The sequence below is a fragment of the Physella acuta genome, unplaced genomic scaffold, assembly GCF_028476545.2.
Source record: "Physella acuta isolate Inbredline_101_S28 unplaced genomic scaffold, ASM2847654v3 ptg001150l, whole genome shotgun sequence".
In the NCBI taxonomy this organism is placed as follows: Eukaryota; Metazoa; Mollusca; class Gastropoda; family Physidae; genus Physella; species Physella acuta.
Window position 1 is genome coordinate 70,324 of NW_026732667.1, and position 22,933 is coordinate 93,256.

The following is a 22,933-nucleotide window of genomic DNA, read 5'->3' on the forward strand; positions in this document are numbered from 1 at the left end:
AAACACCTGCCCTCGTTTTGGCAACATTTTGATTCATATTTCAAATCCAACAAATACCGATGTATGATTCATTGATGGGGAGACATGCGACTGTCACCATACCGACCAATCAAATTCACCGGGAGCGTTCAACATCCACAAACGTTCTGTTGACCATTTATGTTAGTCATCAAATAATAAGCAAAGATCAACAACTTAATGTTATTGTTAGCATTGTCTAATTGGAGGAGTATCTTTTCGAATATGCTGAAGAAATTATTTAACTATAAAGACAGTAAGAATCGAAAGGGCCGATCTTGTTTTCCTTTAGAGTTTGTACAGGCTTATTTATTAGCTTCGAAATACTACATTCCAAGCCAACAATTAGTCTCGCTTGAAGTAGCACGGAATCAGCTGACGATTTCAAATGGAGATAACTCAGGCGGGACGATGGGAGGTGGCCAGGTAAACAGCGCAAGGTTGAGCCAAATTTATTTAATGGGGACGTAACTCTGGCAAACAACTTTGTTTTGGGGCAAAGGTCAAAACGTGGCTCTCTGCAAAACCGGTTAGCGTTGCTCCCACCTTTCTCTTTTGACAAGATACAATCTTTTATCGTTTAGAGAAATGCCGCATATTTCACAGGGGAAAAAAATCAGCTGCTGTTATGGAATTCTGGAAATTATTGATATAATCGGAAGATAAGCCATTGAGGGGAAAACTATGGCGCCTTTCTCCATAATGGAAAGTTTATTGTTAGATTATGTGGACATTCTTGTTGAGCAAATATTTTGGTCCAGAAAAAAATGTTTCTTATTTAAATTACTTAAATTAATTGAAATAAAAAGCTGACCATTTCAGTAGTTATCAGGGAGGTGTTGGGTAGAGCAGTTGATTAATAGTTATCAACATTAGTGACGACAGCTAAAAAAACTGAACATGGAACGGTGTGGTCGGCGCGGTAAAGCAAGCAACTACTAACCCGAAAGTCGAGTTTGGATCCTGGACTCGAGTCCTTTAGACGTCCCTGAGTCCGCCCAGATCTGATGAGTACCTGACTTACTGGCCACGCTATCCCTTTATATGCTGAGCTCACTGAAACAGATGAACTCTCAATAGATTTCCTCACCACCAGAGAGCTATACTCAGCTGATTTTCTTCTTTTTTTTTTTTTTTTTTTAGTAGATGTTTTGTGCAGCAACACTTTCAAGTGACGGTGTGCGATAGTAGGGATAAATCTGTCGATGAGGTTAAAACGATCATGCTTTATACCAGTTCTTTAATGCAGAAAACGAAAGTCTCACTGATCACGTGCCACTGTAACGGTGCCAGGTTGAGAAACTACTCAACTACCTCGATGAAAAATGAGCGCAAGACTTGCACCTTTCTTCACACTAAAAAAAACCTGGAAAATCTAGCTTGTGTTTAAGTACAACACGATGTACGGAAGATATCTATTTACAGCTCAGCTGTACCAATATGGCTGCGCACCAAGACAAGCACGGTGCGCACCAAGACAAGCACGGTGCGCACCAAGACAAGCACGCGGTGCGCATGCTATCTGTTGCACTGTTGGGCTAATCGGGAACAGAGGGAGTACATGCGAAGGTTACTTTGATGTGGATCCGCTGCCATCGTTGTTTCGTGCCACCTGTCATATCCTTGCACGTGCCGTACGTGAGTTCTGCCGTGGTTGGAGATAAGCGAATATCTGCTGCATGTATCGGGGCTTTGATGGGGGGAGAAAGGCGATAGAGATAGGAATGTACTTCACATTTCTGTAGTAGCTTTACTTTTGTATGTGAATGTCTTTTTGGCGATACGTTATCTTTGAGTACTAAAGCGCATTTGTTATCAAACAACTTATTTCGACTAAAATTCTACGCATAATTTCTATTATGATATGCCAGGGTATAGCAGTAGATTATGATTATTTTTTTAAAGTCCTTCAATAACTTACACGTGTCTTGTGTATATTGTTTTTAGCTACACCCCACATGCACGAATTCCCTATGTTTACATAAACCCGACGGCTGTAACCCTAACCCATACAGCCAGCTTATTTCTTCAAGGTCTGTCGTCGCCCAAACTCCATCCAGCACTCACCCACCCCTACAGCAGCTGGCCAACAATGTACTCACCATTGGTACCGTGTCTCCCACTGTATCCCATCAGCCACCCCCACTTCCGTTCTGATGTTCCACAAACTGTTGAACTCTGCTTCAACTTTTAAGATCCACTTCACAATCCATCAGGTTATCAAGATCTAAGCTTCACATCGCAAGGTGTACTTTCTTAAGAGCTTTTAGATGGTTGTAAACTAGACTGAACAACTTTTTTACATTCTGCGAACTAGACACAAATATTTTATTGTCCCTGAACAAGACACATTTTAAGGCCCCTGAACTAGACAACTATAATAACTTTTGAGGTCACTTAGAAAATAGGCTACATTTGAGACCCACTGACCTAGACGAAACCGTTAACTGTTAAAGCCCTCCCCCCCCCCCTTCCCTTGAACTAGACATGGTGTAGCACTCTTAAGCATGTGCTGATAGAGCTAACACTTAACACGTTTGCAACAAGTTGAGTATATCACAGCTTCTTACCTGACTTAACCAGGGTACACAAGTACACACCTGACATCACCAGAGTACACAAGTACACACCTGACATAACCAGAGTACACAAGTACACACCTGACATAACCAGAGTACACAAGTACACACCTGACATAACCAGAGTACACAAGTACACACCTGACATAACTTGACCATTGTTTACCTAGGCTCGCACATGTTATTCTGGGAACTCTGTCCCGACCCTAACACTGCTTCTACCCCGAGCTCTCATGATGTCCCAGTCTCCGACCCCCAAGGTCTTATATCCCAGTCTCCGACCCCCAAGGTCTTATATCCCAGTCTCCGACCCCCAAGGTCTTATATCCCAGTCTCCGACCCCCAAGGTCTTATATCCCAGTCTCCGACCCCCAAGGTCTTATATCCCAGTCTCCGACCCCCAAGGTCTTATATCCCAGTCTCCGACCCCCAAGGTCTTATATCCCAGTCTGCGACTCCCGTGGACTCATGGACGTTTTGCGGACTTGATACGAACTCGAGACTTTCGAGCAATCGTATGCTCTACCATTCGACCAGGCCGTACCATATCCCTATGCCATGCACTTATGCTCACTTTGTCAGTGCATGTCTGTCATGCATGACTGACTCAGCCGATACCTCGTCTAGTGTAAGACATGTGAAGTTATAACAAGAAACGTGATGTGCTAATCTCGACACGTTGAACCAAATCAACACGGCACCAACACGACAACACATCAAACGCTGGATCAACATCACAGCCTGTCCCCCGCGCCCGCTGTTAGGGGCGCGGTGCTGGGTGCATGACGTAGATGGGATGCTTTGTTTGTTTACAACAAGGGATCACATCTCTAAGGGGAAAGAAAACTGATCCCTTTCCTAATGTGCGCATACAGACAGCAATTACCTCGAGTGAAAGCTTGCTGGTTCCAGACTGCAGGCAAGGCGTTGGCTCATAACACAACGTCTGACATTTTACTTTATCGCTTTGGCATCTTGCGCGCACAAACAAAAAATATGTTGTGTCTTAGATGATGAACAAAAATGGGGGAAATCCTGTAGCGCACCCCCATCAATTAATGGGGGAAATCCGACACAGCACCAAACCAAGTGATGGGTTATGGGGAAAATCCGATACTGTGTCATCGTAATGGGTGCGATTATTTTATCGGTTGTTTGCTGATTTGCACGCATAAGCTGCCAAAATTCAGCGAAGGGGAGATAAGTTCCAAAATGCTTCAATATCATGTAGGCCTATGCGTTTTATTTATTTGTTTACCGATCATTTGTAACGCATTAATATTTCTCGTGGCGTAATTTATCCGTCGTGTTGAAATCTAATTAGTCAGTGTAATTTTCGTAGTTTTTATTATCTAATTGTAATTTGTTTTTATGCTAAGCCTATTATTTCATGCAGTTAACTTAAATCATAATCCCCAAACCCCACCGCTACATTTCAATTATTTATTTTTAAAATGTATCAAAACTGTTCCACTTCTATAAAAAAAAATTTCTAATTTTATATTTCGAGTAATAGTGTGAAAGGTTACTAATGTGAAAGGTCAAGGTGATGTTAACCTGCTGTTCTCTATTCCAGATTTGCAGAAGGCTCGTACATAGGACACAAGAACAAAAAGACGCGCGCTATTGGCACCTACCAGAGGTCAAAGTCCGCGGCTGTCTTGCCGGACAACGGCGCGGACAGCGAGGAGCAGAAGCTCGGACAGCAGTCCTGGAACAGCGAGTCTGTCCTGACCCACACTGACTCGAAGGATGATGGGGACAGCGGCGCGGTCAGTTCACAGGAGAGTTTGGTCTCTGCAACCGTCGCCCCACCCGTACGCCCAGCCCGGCCTAGTCTACAGGCCAGACAAGCAGGTCACCCCACAGGTGGCGCTTCAACACTTCCTGCCGTGGAACAGCAGACGTGGGACTCCAGACGACCTTTGACAGATCCTCGAAGTTTCGACCCCGGCCAACAGCCAGGTCAATGGTCTGACCAAGGCCAATATGAACATGAAAACCAGTCGTACCGGTGGCCATCTGAAGATGGCCAGAGGGCCCAGTCCAGTAATGGCCCGGTCTCTCAATACTCGCCTCAGAGGAGGAGTCTTCAGACCGACCCACGGGCCAACTCTCTGAAGACATCCTCGCCATCTTCTAGTCAAGACTACAACAATTACACCAGGGACTTCCGGGCGGATGAAGAACTACCGCCCATGTCTCTCCCCCCTCGGGATTATCAAAGAAGAGAAAGCGCGCCTGTAAAACCCATGTCTTCCGCATCCAGTCCTGAAAACAAACTCACCGTCGTCACCGACACGTCGCGTCGCAGGTCCGACAGCAGCGTGCAGTCGTCTGCTCGCTCTGACCACAGCGGAAGTGACGTGTCTGCCGGACACAGCCGGCAGCCGTCCCAGGAGGAGCTGGAGTGTGACGAGAAAGCCAAGCAGCTGGCCCAGGAGCTGGAGGACAAGGACCAGAAACTGTCGGACGTCCTGAGGCTGGACGTCACCAAGAAACGCATGCAGTACATGGACGGCCTCTTCTCAGAGTCCATGGACGCCGGAAGTGGTTTCTCTGAGAGGCCCGGATTTAATCACAGCACCAGGTCTTCGCTCAAAACTTCCAGCCCCCAGCACCAGAAACTTGAAAGTTCGTTGTCTGATCCTTCTAAGAGGTAAGCGTTGATGCCTTTATGTTTACAGTAGTAGAACGTATCAAATACTGGACAATGGTACAATGTATTAAATACTGGACATTGGTACAACGTATCAAATACTGGACAATGGTACAATGTATTAAATACTTGACATTGGTACAATGTATTAAACACTGGACATTGGTACAATGTATCAAATACTGGACAATGGTACAACGTATCAAATACTGGACAATGGTACAACGTATCAAATACTGGACAATCGTACCTTGGGGACAAAAAAGTCAATTGTCAATTATTTAAAAAGTCTAAATTTACGCACTCTTTACAGTTTATGTAAAATAAGTTGCCACACTGTGGTTAGGGTAGGGTTAAAGTTAGATTTAGGGTTGGGGTTCTTATTGTGGCATGGTTAGAATTTTCGACAGTACAACATACAAAGCAGTATAATACACAAGGCAAAAAGTAACAAAATTCAATAAGTGTTTTTTTTAATCAACCCGTGGATCACTAGACTTTCCATCTGATATGTGTAGCCAAAGAGGAAATGTGCGAAACATTTATGGGATAAGATTCTTTATCAACACTTGACTGCGCTGGCGGAGGCGGGTGCTTTCTTTTAACCTGCTTTAACAGCGTCTGCAGTAGAGGGGGGAACATGTCTACATCAAAAGATTGACTGTTAGCACCCTCCCCCCCTCTACCCCAGGTTGTCTAAATCTAATGGTCTAGACATCTAGAGAATCAAACAGGGTTTACAACCATCTTGTCGCACTATTAACACATATTTATAAATCACACAAAATACATTTACATATTTGTGCCCTTGGTGTGTTAGTTATCAAAGCTAAATTTAGATCTGAATCTCGGTGACACATTAAGATGAATACGTCACTAATCTAATCTAATATATAAAGCTCAGTTCTGTAACGTGTGGCAAAAAACAAAAAAGTTTGTCGTTGACACTTCTACGGATTTAAGTGTTATATTTTTTATCGTGCTCAAAGTCTAAATTTACGAGTCGAAAAATTACCATTGAAAGTCTTTAAAAACAATTTTCATTCTATTTACTTAGAAGAATAATTTTCAATTATGAACACGACATAAAATTTTTAAAAAGTGTATCGACGTTTATAAAATTTCTAAAATTGTGTCGGAAATGTATTGACTGCAAAGTTACTTCCCTTTAATGAAAAATAAATCCTTAAGAAGAGAGAATTAACATTTTATTACTTTGTTTTTGGTGTTAAGAAAAAAAAAAATAATTACACAATTAGCGGGGATTGATTAAGTGCAATGTCGTTAGGTATTTTTAACACTGCCTTTTATTTATTCTATACACTGAACATACTGTTCAATAATTATTATTTTTTTTTTAAAATCAATAACATTTAATAAGCCAGGTCCTACAAATCATATACGTTTATTTCTTTCCATTTACGGATAAGCTTGGAGTATTATCATTTTTGTTCACTAAATTGAAACAGGCGCGTCCGCCGGCGCCCCTGCGCGGTTTGATTTGGCACCCTGGGCTATCATGTGAGCGCTATGCTGCATAATTTTGTTTTAAACAGTGCGATAGACTATGGATAAGAAAGGTTACTATAGTCTTTAAGTGAATCAAATCCGGGCGTCCTCCGGCACCCCGACAGGGTGCTATTTGGCGCCCCGGGCCTTCCGGTGTACGCTATGGTATCTACGTTCGCGTGAGTTCAAAAGACTATAAATAAGTTATGCACTATAGGCGTTTACTAAGTTCAATCAGGCGGTGACGTCATGGTGCGTCCTCTGGCGCCCAGACAGGGAGCTTTTTGGGGTCCCGGGCCTCCCGTGTTCGGTTTCACGCCTACGTTCATTAAAGTGAGTGCAAAAGACTATGAATAAGTTGGGGTACTATAGTCGTTTATTAAGTTGAAGTAGGCGATTCAGCCCCGTGAGCACTTTGCGTTTATATTCGCGTTAGTGTTTTCTTTGTGTTTAGGTTGGGTTTGCGTTAGTGGTTGCGTTTTGATTTGGTTCGTTTTTGTTCTTTCTTTTTTCGTTTTCGTTTGTGTTTTATTTTCATTGGGTTTGTGTTTGTATTTGTGTTTGAGGTTGGTTTTGCGTTTGGATTTGGTTTGTTTTCGTTTGTTTTTTCTTTTGTGTTTTTTTTCTTTGGGTTTGTGGTTGGTTTTGCGTTTGTATTTGGTTTGTTTTCGTTTGCTTTTTCGTTTGTTTTTTTCTTTGGGTTTGTGTTTGTGGTTGGTTTTGTGTTTGGATTTGGTTTGTTTTCGTTTGCTTTTTTCTTTGTGTTCGTATTGGTGTTTGTGGTTGTGGTTGGTTTGTTGTAAGTTTTTGTTTTCGTTTGTATTTGTAATTGTGTTAGCGTTATGTTTGCGTTTTGTTGTTTTGGTTTTGGTTGGTTGTGGTTTGGGTGGGCAATGCCGGGTTTATGATGATTACTAAACACACAGGTGATGGTCTTTAACAGAAAGGTTTTTCACAGAAGCCAGAGCAGGGCCTGGCCGGGACGGCTAGTGTGTAGATAAATGTTTCTACAAATAGACTCGAACTAATCTATGCTGTGACTGAGATACGATGTAGTGTTCTCTCATAAAGTTAGTTTTAATCTCAGTCTAACCATTAGCGGATCTATCGATGTACATCATCACACAATTTTGTATCCGGTCTGATCGTAGCTTGTTTCAATTTTTTTCCTTTAATGTCACGGTGACTACAATCTGCCATCAAAGGGTAGGCCTATAATGGATTGTTTGTGTTGAGATTCATTGGTTTCAAAGAGATATGGTGTTCAAATAATGTGGTAGGTATCACCGACCGGAAAATTGAAAAATATAAAAACTGTCTTTTTAAAAATTGTGTAGTAAGTAGGCTCATACACAGCTTGTGTGTGACAGTTACACGTCAGCATATCATATGTACACAGTTAAGTGTCATCACAATGATCACGTGCAGTGGCGTAGCGAGGTCGGGTGTCACCCGGTGCGGTCACTTAATGGTGTCACCCCCCAGAGGCGTAGCGACCCTTCCCGGGAACAAACTTTCAATTTTCGATTTGCTAACTTTCGATTTGCACCCCCCCCCCCCCCCCTCAAACTTTCGATTTGCACCTCTTAAAAGACTATTTAATACTCGAATTAATCACTTAATTAAGTGGAATTATTATTTTCTCTATATATTTTGCTATTTTTTACCTTGGTGTCACCCCCCTAAATGGTGTCACCCGGTGCGGTCCGCACCCCCCGTCCCCCCCTCGCTACGCCACTGATCACGTGGTCAATACATCATTGCTGTGGACAGTGAGCCGAGTGAAATAGCAAACCCTATAACTGTCTACTTGATAGTCCACCCTACCAAAAATTATCGTCTGTCGTTTTGCTTCTGCCATGAGTTGTGTGCCTTTGTTTAGTTTGGATCTGATTTACAAATGTCTCGTCAAAATACGGTCATTGAAATTGAATGGATTTTATTTCCACGGACATGGAAATTGACAACAAAAATATCTTGTCCAGAATGTTTAAAATATTGTTTTATTAAATTATTACGTGTGTGGTGTTTGAGGCTAGTGTGAGCCATGCTATCTCAACTCTACGCTGACCTGCGTCAAATCCACTCGCCTGTTTGATGCAGTGTTTCTTTCAGACTTTTTCTCCGGGTGGGGAGGAGCGGGCACTGATAAAAGTATATATTTTCTATAGAAATTATATTTCGATTAGGGGGGGGGGGGGGGGCTTGAAGAGCTGCCTGAAAGAAACTCTGGTTTGATGTGTTGTTCAACAACATACACACACACATGTATACACCTACTTAAGCAAACGTTGTTCAGCCCTCTCGACCCCCCCCCCATAGGGAAACCACCATTTCTGGCATTCCTCTGTGATCTGGGAAGGCGTTGGCCGTTTGACATTTTCTGTTAGTGCTAGCAGCGCAGGCCTCCTGTTGCTAGCTTTCATCAGGTGGTGGAGAATGTACTCAAAGAATGTCGTAAAATGTGCTTATGTGGAGCATATGCCTAGTTAAGTCTCATTAACTAGGTGAAAGAGAATGGACAAGTGCTGAATGATGTAAAACATTGCTGTTTTCTGCTTCTCTCTTCGGGCTCTAAACGAGTCATTTTTAGTTGCCGTAGTTTAAACAGTCGTGTTTTATTTCCGAGCTTCGCCGAACGTTAGAAATCGCTCCAAAAGTCAACCAGAAAATGGAGAGGGGGGGGGGGGTAAATATCCTGGGTTCTTTGATCGACATGTTTGGTCTTTGCGTTTCTTCTACTTGGTTGGTGTCGCGGAACTGAAGACGCTAACAGGCGCACACACCTATACACACATAAACATTTGTAGATATAAAACTACACTATCCAGATTGGATAATGCATTATTTAATGTCATGTATTTCTGTTTCTTCATAGAAATTCTTTACCCAAAGAATATTACGTGTCCACGTCCAAAGCTAAGATGGAGATGGAACTCCGTAAAAATGAAGAAGTCGGTAAAGTTATGACAAGGGACATTACCGATAGCAACGCTCTTATGAAACAGAAGGTAAAAAGCTCATCTCTTGTCCATTCTAGTCATTTCTAGTGTAATGCTAAAAATTAAAATAAATCTTGGGCTAGGTCTAGATTCTATGTGTAAATATGAACCAGTGGCGTATGCAGTAGGGTTGGGGTTCTGCTTACGCTACTAGATCTAGATCTAGTATCAACAAAGAAGTTTTGTCTAGTTTTATTTTTATAGTAAATATTATTGTCTGGTTTAAGCATGTGTGTGTTAAAGCTAAATGAAAACATTTACCCTCTGTAGGAAGAGCTGATAGATAAACTCCACAAAAAACTGGAAGTGTTGAAAGAAGAGAAGGCTGTCCTACAGCAAGAGATAGCGGAGAACGAGCAGCTGGGCAAGGAGGTATGTTGACAGGCAGTTCTAGCAGTTTACTGCTCGTGTTTTGGTTTAAAGTCTTGTAGGGATCAACGGTGTGGCACTGATACTTTCACTGATAAATGCTATCTTAGTTGTTTGTTGATGTTTTTTATTGGTGACTGTTTAGAGTTGTTAAAATGTGTGTAGTGCCACCCCCCCCCCTTGCCCCCACCTAGTGGGTGAATTTGTTATTGGTTGAGTGAGGCTCGTATGGTGCTTGTTAACTGAGATTGACTTTTTGAAGTTTTTGCACTTTACTTTTTTAGACTTTAGTAAAAAATTAGTTAGATTTTAGAATAACTGCTACTAACTAGTAGTGTAACTACTACACTTACCTAGATCTAGCTAAATTCTACTAGATTCTAGATTAAATCTTGTAGTTAGATCAGTAGATCTTCTCTAGTTTATAGCATAAAATTAAAAACAGTAGTTGGCATTTTCATGATTTTGTCAGGGGGGGGGGGGGGGGGGGCTACTTGTTAAATTCAGATAGTGGTTGGCATTAATGTGGTGCTTGTCAACAAATAACAATAGTTAATTTTGATGGTATACATGTTTGTAGTGGGCTACTTACCAGCTACAGTAATTGACATTTTGGCTGTAGATTTACCTATTAACAGCTGTTTGACTACTCCTTGACAGGTGCTGGTGATAGTGGAGACCAAGTGCCAGTCTCAGAGTGAAAAAGACAAGTTTAAGACTTACATAGATGACCTTGAAAAAATTGTCAGGCTGTTGCTCAACTTGTCTGGTCAGCTGGCTAGGGCTGAGAATGCCCTGCAAGCATTGCCTGCGAATGTTGACGCTAAAATTAAAGTAAGTGTTGATGTCTTAGTCTCATTCAAATTTTGTAACACTTTTAAATTTGTTTTTTTTTTTTGTTTTTTTTTTCAGGGGGGGGGGGGGGGGGGGGGAGCAAGTGGGTATTTATTCTTTTCAAGAAATAGTAAAGTATCAGTTTCTTAGCTTTAAAAAAATCTGTGATGTAATCCAACAAAAGTATGCTTAATTTTTTTTCATTAATATTTATTCTAGAAAATGACTGAAGATAAACGAGAAAGGCTTTCAGCTAAACATGAAGAGGCCAAGCTACTGAAAGATGACATAGACAAACGCAGTGATCAGCTAAGCCTGGTTTTAAGAGAGAGACTGGACCATGTGGAGTTTTCGGACTACACTCACTACATCAAGATGAAGTCCAAACTGACCATTGATCTACAGGAATTGGATGACAAAATTACTCTTGGTGGGGAACAAATCCAGGAACTAAAGAAAAGTATACCAGACCGATCAGCAACATAGCTTGTGGAGTGGGGAACAAATTCAGGAACTAAAGAAAAGTATACCAGATCGTTCAGCAACATAGCTTGTAGAGTGGGGAACAAATACAGGAACTGAAGAAAAGTATACCAGACTGTTCAGCAACATAGCTTGTAGAGTGGGGAACAAATCCAGGAACTAAAGAAAAGTATACCAGATCGTTCAGCAACATAGCTTGTAGAGTGGGGAACAAATACAGGAACTGAAGAAAAGTATACCAGACTGTTCAGCAACATAGCTTGTAGAGTGGGGAACAAATCCAGGAACTAAAGAAAAGTATACCAGATCGTTCAGCAACATAGCTTGTAGAGTGGGGAACAAATCCAGGAACTAAAGAAAAGTATACCAGATCGTTCAGCAACATAACTTGTAGAGTGGGGAACAAATACAGGAACTGAAGAAAAGTATACCAGACTGTTCAGCAACATAGCTTGTAGAGTGGGGAACAAATCCAGGAACTAAAGAAAAGTATATCAGATCGTTCAGCAACATAGCTTGTAGAGTGGGAACAAATCCAGGAACTGAAGAAAAGTATACCAGACTGTTCAGCAACATAGCTTGTAGAGTGGGGAACAAATACAGGAACTAAAGAAAAGTATACCAGACCGTTCAGCAACATAGCTTGTAGAGTGGGGAACAAATCCAGGAACTAAAGAAAAGTATACCAGACCGTTCAGCAACATTGCTTGTAGAGTGGGGAACAAATCCAGGAACTAAAGAAAAGTATACCAGACCGTTCAGCAACATAGCTTGTAGAGTTGGGAACAAATCCAGGATCTGATTCCAAACCATAGCCAATCAGAAATCATAGACAAAGTTGGAAGGTGGATGTTGAGTTACACTTTTATATTTGAAAAAAGCTGGTTCCCACTACCTTTTCAATTAAAATGTCAGTTTTTTTCTGACAAAACCAAGCATGTTAGTTTTATTTTAAAAGTTGCATTAATAAAATTGTGTTCTTGACAAGATTAAAAACAACTCTTTTTTAGATTCAGAAATAAGTATGTATTTTGTAAAACAATTTGTTCATGATTATTACGTTTTAATTTTACATAATTTTTTTACATAATTTTTGTAATGTGTTTTATTATGGCTGGAAGTGATATGTATCTGTGTTTTACCAGTCTGTGTAAAAACAAATTCATTGACATGTGTGTGATTTGATTATATGAACTAGCATCCTTTGAAATGTTTGGAAATCTCAAACTTCATCTGAATTTTTTATTTTAAAAAAATGTGTTCACTGTCTTTACATATTGAAAACATGTTAGTGAGGTGTGTTAAATTATTTAAAAACATTTACAGAATTTTAAAAACTTAAGCTTAAGAAGCTGTTTTGAAATACCTTATTGAACAGTTTAAAACCATATCATTTCGCTGATTTAAATGAAATTTCACAATTTTTTAAAATCCCATCATCAATACATTTTTTTGGTTAAAATCTACGGTTTAGAAACAATTTGAAAATATTTTTTAAAGGTGCCACTAGATATTCCTTTGTGTTTTTACATCAATTTTTTAACCGAATATTTTTTTTTTAAATTGTTTTAAATCATTTTTGTACAAGGAATTTGTCAGACGAGGTCCAGCATCATGTTACTCTAGCAAGAATCTCGCAGAAATATGGTTGTTTGTTATTTATTTACTGTGAATATTTCTTCATATAACCACTAACTTTCATATTTAAAACAAAAGGTTTCATGTCAATTTGTTTGATGGTTCATTTATTGTAAAAAAAAAAATTGTCAGACTTGGCATGGGATGCCCTGCTTTGAATGCAGTCTGTAAACAAACTTGTAAATCTATGTAAATAACTATTTGTGTAAATCTGTGTATATAATTTTTTTTATTCAATGAAATGAATGTCCTTCACATCTTGAATGAATAAGTGCATGGTTAGCATTAAAACAGTTCAACGTAACTACTAACTATGAGGAGGTTGTTACTGAATGAGAGATTAACATTAGCAAAGTTGAATGAAAACCAGCATTCTTATGGATTTACTTTCGCATTAGAAAGCTCATGAGTAAAATAACTGTTTGAGAGTTACCTTCCCCTGTAACCACAATGTATAAATCTTCTCATGTGTTATGTGACTGATTTCATTCAAAACTGTTCTAAAAAATTAAATGGTGTGTTAACCACAAATCTTACACTTTTCTTGTTCAAATACTTGGCTAAAAAGAAACTAAACAAAAATAATTCAAAATAAACACTTTAATACAACAGAATTTATATTTACAACTGTAAATATTCATCAAAATGAGAATTTCTTTGAACTGAAGATTCTGGTTATGTACAAAAAATATCATAGACAAAATCTGCTTTGGATAGAAAATTAATTTTTAAAATGATATTTTAATGTAATACTGAAAGTAAAAAAGACTACTTTTATTTCTTAATACACCACTCCTTTGATATATTTTTAATGATTTTGTGCATCATTCTTGGAGATAAAAACAATTTATCATTTTGAATTTAAAAGAAAATTCTAGTTACATTTTAAATCTCTAAATTTTATTCTGTTGCAATTCTATCTTAATATATTTTTTTTAAAAAAGACTGGTAAAACGAAATTTAAAAGTTCTTTGAAAAAGATTAAGGTTATATATTCAAACAGAGCATATCAAGTAAAACAAAAAAAAAATGAAGCACAGCAATAATTATTGGCATTCTTGAATCATGTAAAAGGGCTAAAATTTTGTTTATTGCCAGAAGATTAAAAATTAACACAAAATCAGTAATTAAAAAAATCTTGTAAAATAAAAAAATATTGTTCCAATCACCCAAGGTTGTCAACATTTAAACATACAACAAACATTATTTATACATTTATGTTGCAAAAAGTTTTTATTACCAGTATTTGATTTTTAAAACAAAAGTATAAAAATTATAAAAAGATCATATTTCCAAAATATTCTTTTAAATGATATAATTTTAAATAAATAAATAGGTGCATTGCTATGGCTTTGATTATTGAATGAACATGGTAGGTTTTTGGAAGAATTAAATACACAACTGTTTTTAAAGATACTAAAAGACTTCTCACAATAAAGGGAAAAATCCATAACCACTGCTTTATGCAGTGCTAAATATTAGACGTCCCCCCCAACTAGGTAAAACTATTCCAACTTTTGGGAAAAAAACTTATTACTTAAATTTAGCAGAGTGACTTAGACGTTTTTTTTTTATTTCAATAAGTTTAACAATTTTTCTTTGAAATGTGAACTTCACTTGCAGAAGTTTTGTCAAACATAATTATCAGTAACTATTTTTTTCCCCCCTAAAGAATATTTTTAGTCTAATAGCACTTCTTACTTCACCGGTTAAAACAAGATTGATAACACAATTATTTTTAAAATAATAAAAAAAAACAGTAAATTGACCAGTTTTTAGAAAATGAATCAGCCCAGTGAAAAAGCACCATTCTCTCTTGTCAATAAAAAAAAAATTTAAAATATGACATGGGGAAAGCCAACAGCCTAATAAAGTAAAGTGTAAAGCAACTGTTGAACAAGTTTCATGTAAATATGAGGGGAAAAAAGAATGTAATACTTGCAAGTAATATTGTATTTTTTGTTTAAAGTATCACAATTTATACAATGAAAGGGGGGGGGGGGAGGGAAGTTTTGTAGGTATCTGTGTTAGTAGTATTTAAATTCTATTTACAGTTTACTTAAAATTCACAAATTTGTCTAAATAATAAAACAAAGAATATGGTAAATGTATACATTTGAGAATAATAAATTATTTTCTGAAACAAATAAAAAAATATTTACTGCAAGATCAATTCCAGGAAGTCAAGGGATTTCATTTAATATGATAATATTAAAAAATATGTATAAATTCTTGAAATACAAATATAGTTTAATGTTTTCATTACTTATCCATCAAAAAACCAGAATTAAGCTTCAAATTTATAACATGTAATCATTTTTGGAAATTATGCAAAAAAATTTATTTTTCTATACCTAAAAAAAAATGATTTTCAAACATGCATATTATTTCACACAATGAAATTTTTTTTTTGGCAATATCAAAGTCAGCAATTAAGAACAAAAGTTGATTATAATATAAAAGACGAAGCAGCAATCTGCAAACAGATTAATAAAAAAAAGTTAGCTGAATCGAGCACAGACAAACAGATGTAAATGCCTGTTAAAGCTCAAGCTGTATCTTCTGACCAAGCTTTCTTCTTATTGGGCTCTGGAACCTGCTGGGTCACAGGGACAGTGGAGAGAAGGAGGAAGTGGCGCTGGTAGGCCAAGGAAGCGCGGAACTGAGTGTCTGTGCCATGGAGTCGGTCAAGGACACCCAAGACACCAAAGTTTTGGTTGAACCTGAAAGCACATCAATGTGTGTAGATACTGTGAATTCTTTACCAGTTATTTGACCATAAATTTACAGGTTTAATTTTGGGATTTTAAATAAATATGATTATTTTAAAAAGATTTTAATTGTAAAAAAATAAAAAGAAAAGCGTATCACACTGAGTTTCTTTAAAATTCAAGTTGCCTAAATGAACAAAAAATCAGGGATAACTAAAATTTAACAATTAATATATTAATCCTTCCAAATATTTCAGACTTTATTTTAAAGTCAACAAGTTGTGGAAATGGACTCAAACTATGATGGAGGGTCGTATATAGTTAGAAGCTTACTTCAAATGGTGGTAGTCATGGGCTTCAGGGGAGGGCAACAATGGCAGATGGTAACCACAGTGGGCCACTGTTGTTGAGAGAAGTGCCAGGGCCCAGAACATCCAGGCTGTAGCCAGGTGGGACCCCAGGAGGATGGGGCCCAGAGCAGGGGGGAGCATGTTGCTGATGATGTGCTCAACAGGGTGGGCGTAGATGGAGACAATGCTGATGGGTGCCGTCCATTCATGGTGTTGTTTATGGATGTGTCTGTACAGTTTAGGGTGGTGGAACAATCTGGAGGGAAAATTTTCAACTTTAAAAGACATTTTAAATGGGTACTCACGATTATCTATACTTTAGTAATCATATTGCTAGTAATAAAGATCTACTATCACTAACAATAATTCTTCAACCTCAAATAATAACTTTATCACTTAACCTTAAACTAAATTACCTAGCCCACATAGAAGCCCTTAAATTTAAAATACACTGGAGTATTTCAGTACAGCTAATTGATGAAGGCTATTCATCGAAAATTATAATTTAAGGATTGGCTTTTAAAAATCTATTTGGCCTTAAACTGCAAAAAACCCACCTGTGAGAGTAGTAGAAACAAATCTCTTCAATCAGTGTGAACACTGTCAACTCAACCACAGCCCACTGGAAGGTTGGGAGGTCATCAGGTGAGCAGGAGCAGCCGCGCCACTTCATCATGTAGTAGATTACAAAAGTTGTTGGAAGACCCACAATCGTTTGATTAAATAACGCCGTTTTGACGGCTTTCATCAGATCTGGGTACCTCAGCTAAAGACAGATAGTTTACTGTTGTTAATAACTTCACAATAAAAATATAACAATGGTTATTGGAAAAAAACTACTCTTATATTAATGTATTATGTTGGTAAATATGATTTGAAATAAGTATTGATATCTGGCTTGATATAACTGAAAATATATAATTACCGGGCAATTTTTGCTGTCCTGGATTTTATATCTCAATAAAAATGCTGGCCATCCAGTGACATCAAGAATCATGAGGAATAAATTTGCAAGCCAGAAGACAGATGTTGTAAAAATGAAGGAACCTAAAAATAGAAATGTCCATGGTTTAGGTTCTTTTGTCATGTTACAAAAATGTATAAATTCATGCTGGCAATTTAGTAGTTTATTAATATTTTTTTTAACTCACCGATGATGGAAACTAGCAGTTCATCCTGACCAAAAAATGTGTACATATTCTCCCATTGTCTTTGCCAAAAGTCTCCGGATGCTCCCCAAAACTGCTGCATATGCCTGACAAGTTCGAACAAAGTTTATGAATCATATCTATATATATAATTCTCTTCTTCGAGCCGTTAGAAAACAAGCTGCAAACGCTCTCCCTACCTCCCCACCCCTACATGGTTTTAGTGAGCTGTGTTCACTCTAAATGTTTACAAGCAGAGCCAACGATTTTAAACGTAGGGGGGGGGGGGGGGGGAGGAGGGGGGAGGGAAGGAAGGGGGGGGGGGGTTATGGTCCTTAACGAGCTACTTATAGTGTTTTAAAGAAATATTTTCAGTGTCAGCGTTGGTACTGTCGAATTCACAAATTATGAATTATTGAAAATTAGAAACAACTAAATAGCGGCGTATGTTATGCCGCGGGCCGGCTCGTATATATTAATTCAACTTTGAAAAATGACTGATTATCTATTTTTTTTTTTTACTTCAGTCCCATTTCTTAATAACTCAACTAGTTATAACATGTTAATTTTATTTTATTGTATTCCAAACAAAAATATAGGTCTTCAATACTTAAAAATTACCATAAGAAATTTATTTATTATTCAGCAAAGGCTTACTGGTGCATGACCAGAGATCAAAGAAAATAAATTAAAATCAATGCTTACCATACTATAGAATTCCTAAGGGCAAGGAAAACTATAAGACCTGAGCCAATTATAAAGAGAGTTTGTTTGACTGAGTCAAACAGCCGGGCTAGGCGTAGGACAAGCATGGTGGATGGTAGTGGCCCTGTACAGTCAGACACTCATTGATTTGATGCTCAAACTCTGGACGTTCCCCCTGAATGACAAGGAACAAAAATAATTAACAAACCACTTAACTGATCCCTATCTTACATCTGTGATTATGAAAAAACAAATGAAAGAATAAAAAACTTGAAAACAAAACTAATTCATATGTTCAAACTTAAAGAGTTGCTCCTGCAGAACAAAGAAGAAAGATTAAACTTTCAACATATAAACACTTAGCTGACCATTAGTTTTAGCACACATGGAAGTGGTAATTAGTTGTAATTTGACAGAAGCAAATTAACATTTCATCGCATTGTTTTAACAGCTTAATTAGCTATGGCTATGGGTTAATAACACTTTTTTTATAAACACATCACTTGTCTGTATATTCTAATTAAGCAAGGAAGCTAACTTACACTGTTATATCTTTAAGCAAGTAAAAATTTTAAAACTTATAAGTTCACTTAAAAAAAACTGAGATAGGGCCTATCTTTTTGTCAGAACTTCCAGGTTAAGTTGAAACAGTAGAATCAAAAGTAATTTAATTCCTTGTGCTAATTTTAAATCCATTGGACTTTGGCCTACAACAGTGACTCACAATCATTCAGTGTTTACTTGAAATCAACAATTATTCAAGTACACAATTTTACTTTACTAAATTGCTACTACCTACCTTTAATTTCTTATAACCTCTATTTAATTCATTTAATTTTTTTCAAAAGCAATCCTTTTTTATGACAGACTACAAATATAAGATAGAAGTCGTCACTTTTCAAAAGACAGTTTCTTACAGATGTTTATGGATAAATAAAGTTTTAAGACTGTCTTTGAGCCTTGTAAATGGACAAACCCATGGGTTTCCAATTTGTGGTTCTTAAGGGGGGGGGGGGGGGGGTTAAGGGGGGTGCCAAATTTGAACAGAAAACTACAATAAAATCGGTTTTACAAACTGACTAGCATTAGAATAGAGAAGCCAAAATGTGTAATGTGCAAAGTTGTTCTGTCATGACTTTACAAAACCTTAGAAACACAAACGTTGCTTAGAGACTAAACATTTTGAATACACAAAATTATGTTGACTTCTATCGTCACAATAAAACTTGTTGTAAACATCAGAGACTTGAACAGAAAGTTTGCAGCAAGGCAGTACATCGCTTTCGCTTTCCATAACATGGGGGACAGTAACTTCCTATGGATTCAACTACAAGTTTCGGACTCAAGACTTTTGTGTGACCAATCGTACACTTTACCTACTGACCTCGCCATCCCATTCTGTTTCAAGAACACTGCGCAAAAACATGGATTGCCATCACAATGTTCATTTGAAAAATTAAATACAGAAGCATATTATGCATTTTTTAATAAAAAAACTAACATAGAAAGTTTTAGTCCAGCATAGGATGTAGTTAATATATTCAAGCTGGGAGATGTATTGATTCCATTAACATGGAACAACTGTTACAGCAGGTAAAATAATTAGAAAGCATTTACTATGACACTATGCCCTTTATATATTTAAAAAAAACAGATGAAGTGTTTTTAAAACAGGTTCAGTCATAAAAACTGGAATCTGTGGTTTTTGTATGACGTATTAGAACATATTTGGGTAATCTATCGCTTTAGGTACGTAAAATCTGCCAAGGATAGTAATGCGAAAAGAAGGTGCCTCATTAAATTTTAGTAATTATTTCCTTTGAAGGAAGATTTATGTTTTGAAAGTTGCAAAAATATTTCAAAGTTTCATTCATGTACCTGTTTTTAAACAAAGTTTTTAAAAGCCAAAAACAATAAGGTTTTTCCTAAATTTCACTTGACAATGTAAATCAACATGCCGTAACTACGTCACATTGTTTTACAAAGTATAAGTTTATGAAAAATTTTTAAGAAAAATGTTTTGATTATAGATCTATATTATATATAGATATACTTCATATAGGCCTAGATCTGTATAATATATATATCAAACTCAATGCAACAAGCCCACAGGTTGGTTGAGGTCAGGTCAAAGGGGGCATTCTGCTACAGATACTAAAGAGGTTGATTCAAAATGTCATCCATAAAGTCTACTAATTAAAATATTTAGGCCTAATAAACTAATAATTTAATATTAGATTTTTAAAAAAAAGATATTTAATAGGCCCTAATATTTATTAAATCATTAAATATTTAATTTAGAATTCCTTAGAGTCTAGTTGTCATAAAAAAAAGAATGTAACTGGGAAAAAAAATGAAATAAGCCTACTAAACTATTTCTCGAATACTAGATCTAGATCAGGGGTCTCCAAACTTTTCAATCCGAGGGCCGCATTAACTATCAAATTTCAATTCGGGGGCCAGTTTCTTCTAGGCATGTCTTTGATTTTTCTGGGCAAAGTTCCTCAGCCATCACTAACAAACGATTTTTCCTAGGACAAAAAGATCTCCGCGGGCCGGATGAGAGGACTTCGCGGGCCGCATCCGGCCCGCGGGCCGTAGTTTGGAGACCCCTGATCTAGATCTATAAAAATAGGCCAGAAATTAACTTTAAACAGCAGTGTTTGCTAGCAAGATTTGCTAGATAAACAGCAGCCATTTGTAAAATAGAATGGCTTCCCCCTGAATCTCGCGCTATAAGTTTAAAAAAAAAAACTTAATATGGCTGCTATTGTAAATGAGCATGGTTGCATCTGTTGGAAACTCGCTAGTCTTCATTTATTGACATTTATTACTGAAAAGTTTAATTCAATTGTTTAAAAACAGGTACATAGGCCTAAATGAAACAAGAAAACATTTTTGTATTTTTCAAAATATAAATCCTCCTCAAAATGTGAAATAACTATTAAATTTTAAGAAGTCACCTGTTTTTCACATTACTAGTCGCGGGCGATTTTACTTACCCAAAACGATAGATTACCTGATATATTTAGCCATTTAGCATTTATTATTCATTTATCTATAATAATTGACACAAATATATCACAATATACTATATACTATATACTATACTTAATACTTCTATTAAAGTAAAGCCTTGACGATGACGTAACTTTTTTGTACATTAGAATCTACTAGCCCCAGGCGATTTTTATTTTACTGTACCTAAAATAAAACAATAGATTACCAAATATTAAATAAATAGGCCTACTAATAATAAATAGGCCTAATAAATAATATTTATTAGGCCTAAACATGACTATGATTATGATTACTAGATTAGATCTAGGAATGATATTTTTAAATATTTTATTTAACCTAATTTTGGTGTAGATTCTAGATCTAGTAGTGTAAACAAACGCTGAGAAACGGGTATTAATTTTTTAAAGTCTAGGTCTAGATTCTAGATCTAGATTAGTGACCAAGAACTCAAAACAAATCCAAAGTCCAAATTTGCTGCCGAACTGCTGTTTGATCCAGAAACCTAGATTCAGTGATTCAGTGAAGATTCTCTAGAATAGATCGGCCTAACCAGAGAATCATATTCAATAAGAATAATGACTTTTGGCAATAATTTTCAAGAGTAACTCTATTTATTGTAGTCTACTTAAGGTTAATACATGCTGAAATAGAAATCTTACAAAATTCAAAGTATTGCAAAGTTACAAAAAAATCAATAAATTAGGTCATACAATAAAATAACGACAACTTCTCTCAACAACAACAATAACAATCTTCTGTATGAAGAAATTTGAAATGTTTTGGTTTACTCTAATTGTTAAAAGCCGAACAAAAAACAACAAAAACAGTGTTTCTTCCAGACTTTTTTTCTCCAGGGGGGGGGGGGGGGGGCACTTAATATGTTCGGGGGGGGGGGGCTGACTAAATTTTCCGGGGGGGGGGGGGGGCGGACACTGTTAAAAGTATGTTTTCTATATAAATTCCATTTCGTTCGGGTGGGGGGTAGACTTTCTTCGGGGGAAGGGGGGGGGTCACACTTTTGCTTTTAAAAAACTCTAACCGTTATTTTAACTTAAAGTTAAGTTAGAAAACTGTTTTAATTAATTGTAATATAAATTGATTAAAATTATCTATGTTGACCGAGCTTATTTAATATTTTAGAAAGAGAAAAATTAAGTTTTTAAAAAAATTCATTTGAAATTTATGAGTGTTTTTAGGTTAAGGTGTGTCGTCATTTTAGGGGGGGGTCTGACTTTTTGTGACGATGTGTGACGGGGAAGGAATCGTCAAAAAATCGTGACCGATCATTTATCGATGACCTATTTTTTCCTCTCACGGGCTGTCTATGAAATTAACACGGTTGAGAGAAAATGAGCACGTTATTTATTTCCTCTAACTCACTGCGTGGGTTCGAGCGAAACATTGTGTAAAGTATTGGGGAGTCATCCTCATGGGTTCGGCAGAGGTCAAGATCAACGCACCCGATTCATATGACTAACGATTGGATTAAGTCAACGAGGGGGTAGACAGTTTGAATACGACAGCGAGATAGCACGACATAGTAATAAAGTGCGCCAGAGTGATGTTACACGTCCGGATATCGTAATATTTCTATGATGTGGAACCCTTGACGTCACGGCACTTATACGCCATGAATCGTGCCAACAGGCGCACGTTGATTGTGTATATATGTGCTGTATTGACCAAACTTTTCGTAATCCAGTAGTCAACATGTGGCTTATGGTGGTAATTCGTGAGATTTCCTAATATTTTAATCCCCTTATACTAACTCTGCCGAACAAAACAGAAGAAAGTGACCCGACGAATATGTAAAACATTGATTCATGTGTACTACGGAATTAAATGGGATTCAGCGTCCTAACTGATTATTTGCAATACCAACAAGTTGGGCCATTCTAGTCTAGCAA

General features: G+C 37.2%; 2 protein-coding genes across 7 annotated transcripts in view; one reads left to right on the forward strand and one right to left on the reverse strand.

The window, feature by feature from the left end:
• LOC131956450 (serine-rich adhesin for platelets) overlaps positions 1-13,010 on the forward strand; it is a 72,974-nt gene extending 59,964 nt beyond the window's left edge. The window contains exons 5-9 of the mRNA XM_059320892.1: positions 4,174-5,256; positions 9,644-9,776; positions 10,038-10,139; positions 10,797-10,970; positions 11,190-13,010. Coding sequence (XP_059176875.1) covers positions 4,174-5,256; positions 9,644-9,776; positions 10,038-10,139; positions 10,797-10,970; positions 11,190-11,456 — 1,759 coding nt within the window. The 3' untranslated portion in view covers positions 11,457-13,010. The remainder of the gene's footprint in view (positions 1-4,173; positions 5,257-9,643; positions 9,777-10,037; positions 10,140-10,796; positions 10,971-11,189) is intronic.
• Positions 13,011-13,676: 666 nt separating this feature from the next.
• LOC131956453 (fatty acid hydroxylase domain-containing protein 2) lies at positions 13,677-21,825 on the reverse strand. Of its 6 annotated transcripts, none has more exons than XM_059320897.1 (7): positions 21,737-21,825; positions 18,006-18,180; positions 17,304-17,407; positions 17,078-17,199; positions 16,710-16,918; positions 16,136-16,408; positions 13,677-15,814 (listed from the first exon to the last, which is right to left on the reverse strand). In XM_059320897.1, the coding sequence occupies exons 2-7, from the start codon at positions 18,110-18,112 to the stop codon at positions 15,640-15,642; spliced, it is 990 nt and encodes a 329-aa protein (XP_059176880.1). In that variant the 5' UTR covers positions 18,113-18,180; positions 21,737-21,825; the 3' UTR covers positions 13,677-15,639. The 6 variants fall into 6 exon arrangements, with proteins under 6 accessions (XP_059176880.1, XP_059176881.1, XP_059176879.1 ...); XM_059320898.1 differs by having other exon boundaries at positions 21,686-21,773; XM_059320896.1 differs by lacking the exon at positions 21,737-21,825 and adding an exon at positions 21,363-21,417.
• Positions 21,826-22,933: the final 1,108 nt, after the last annotated feature.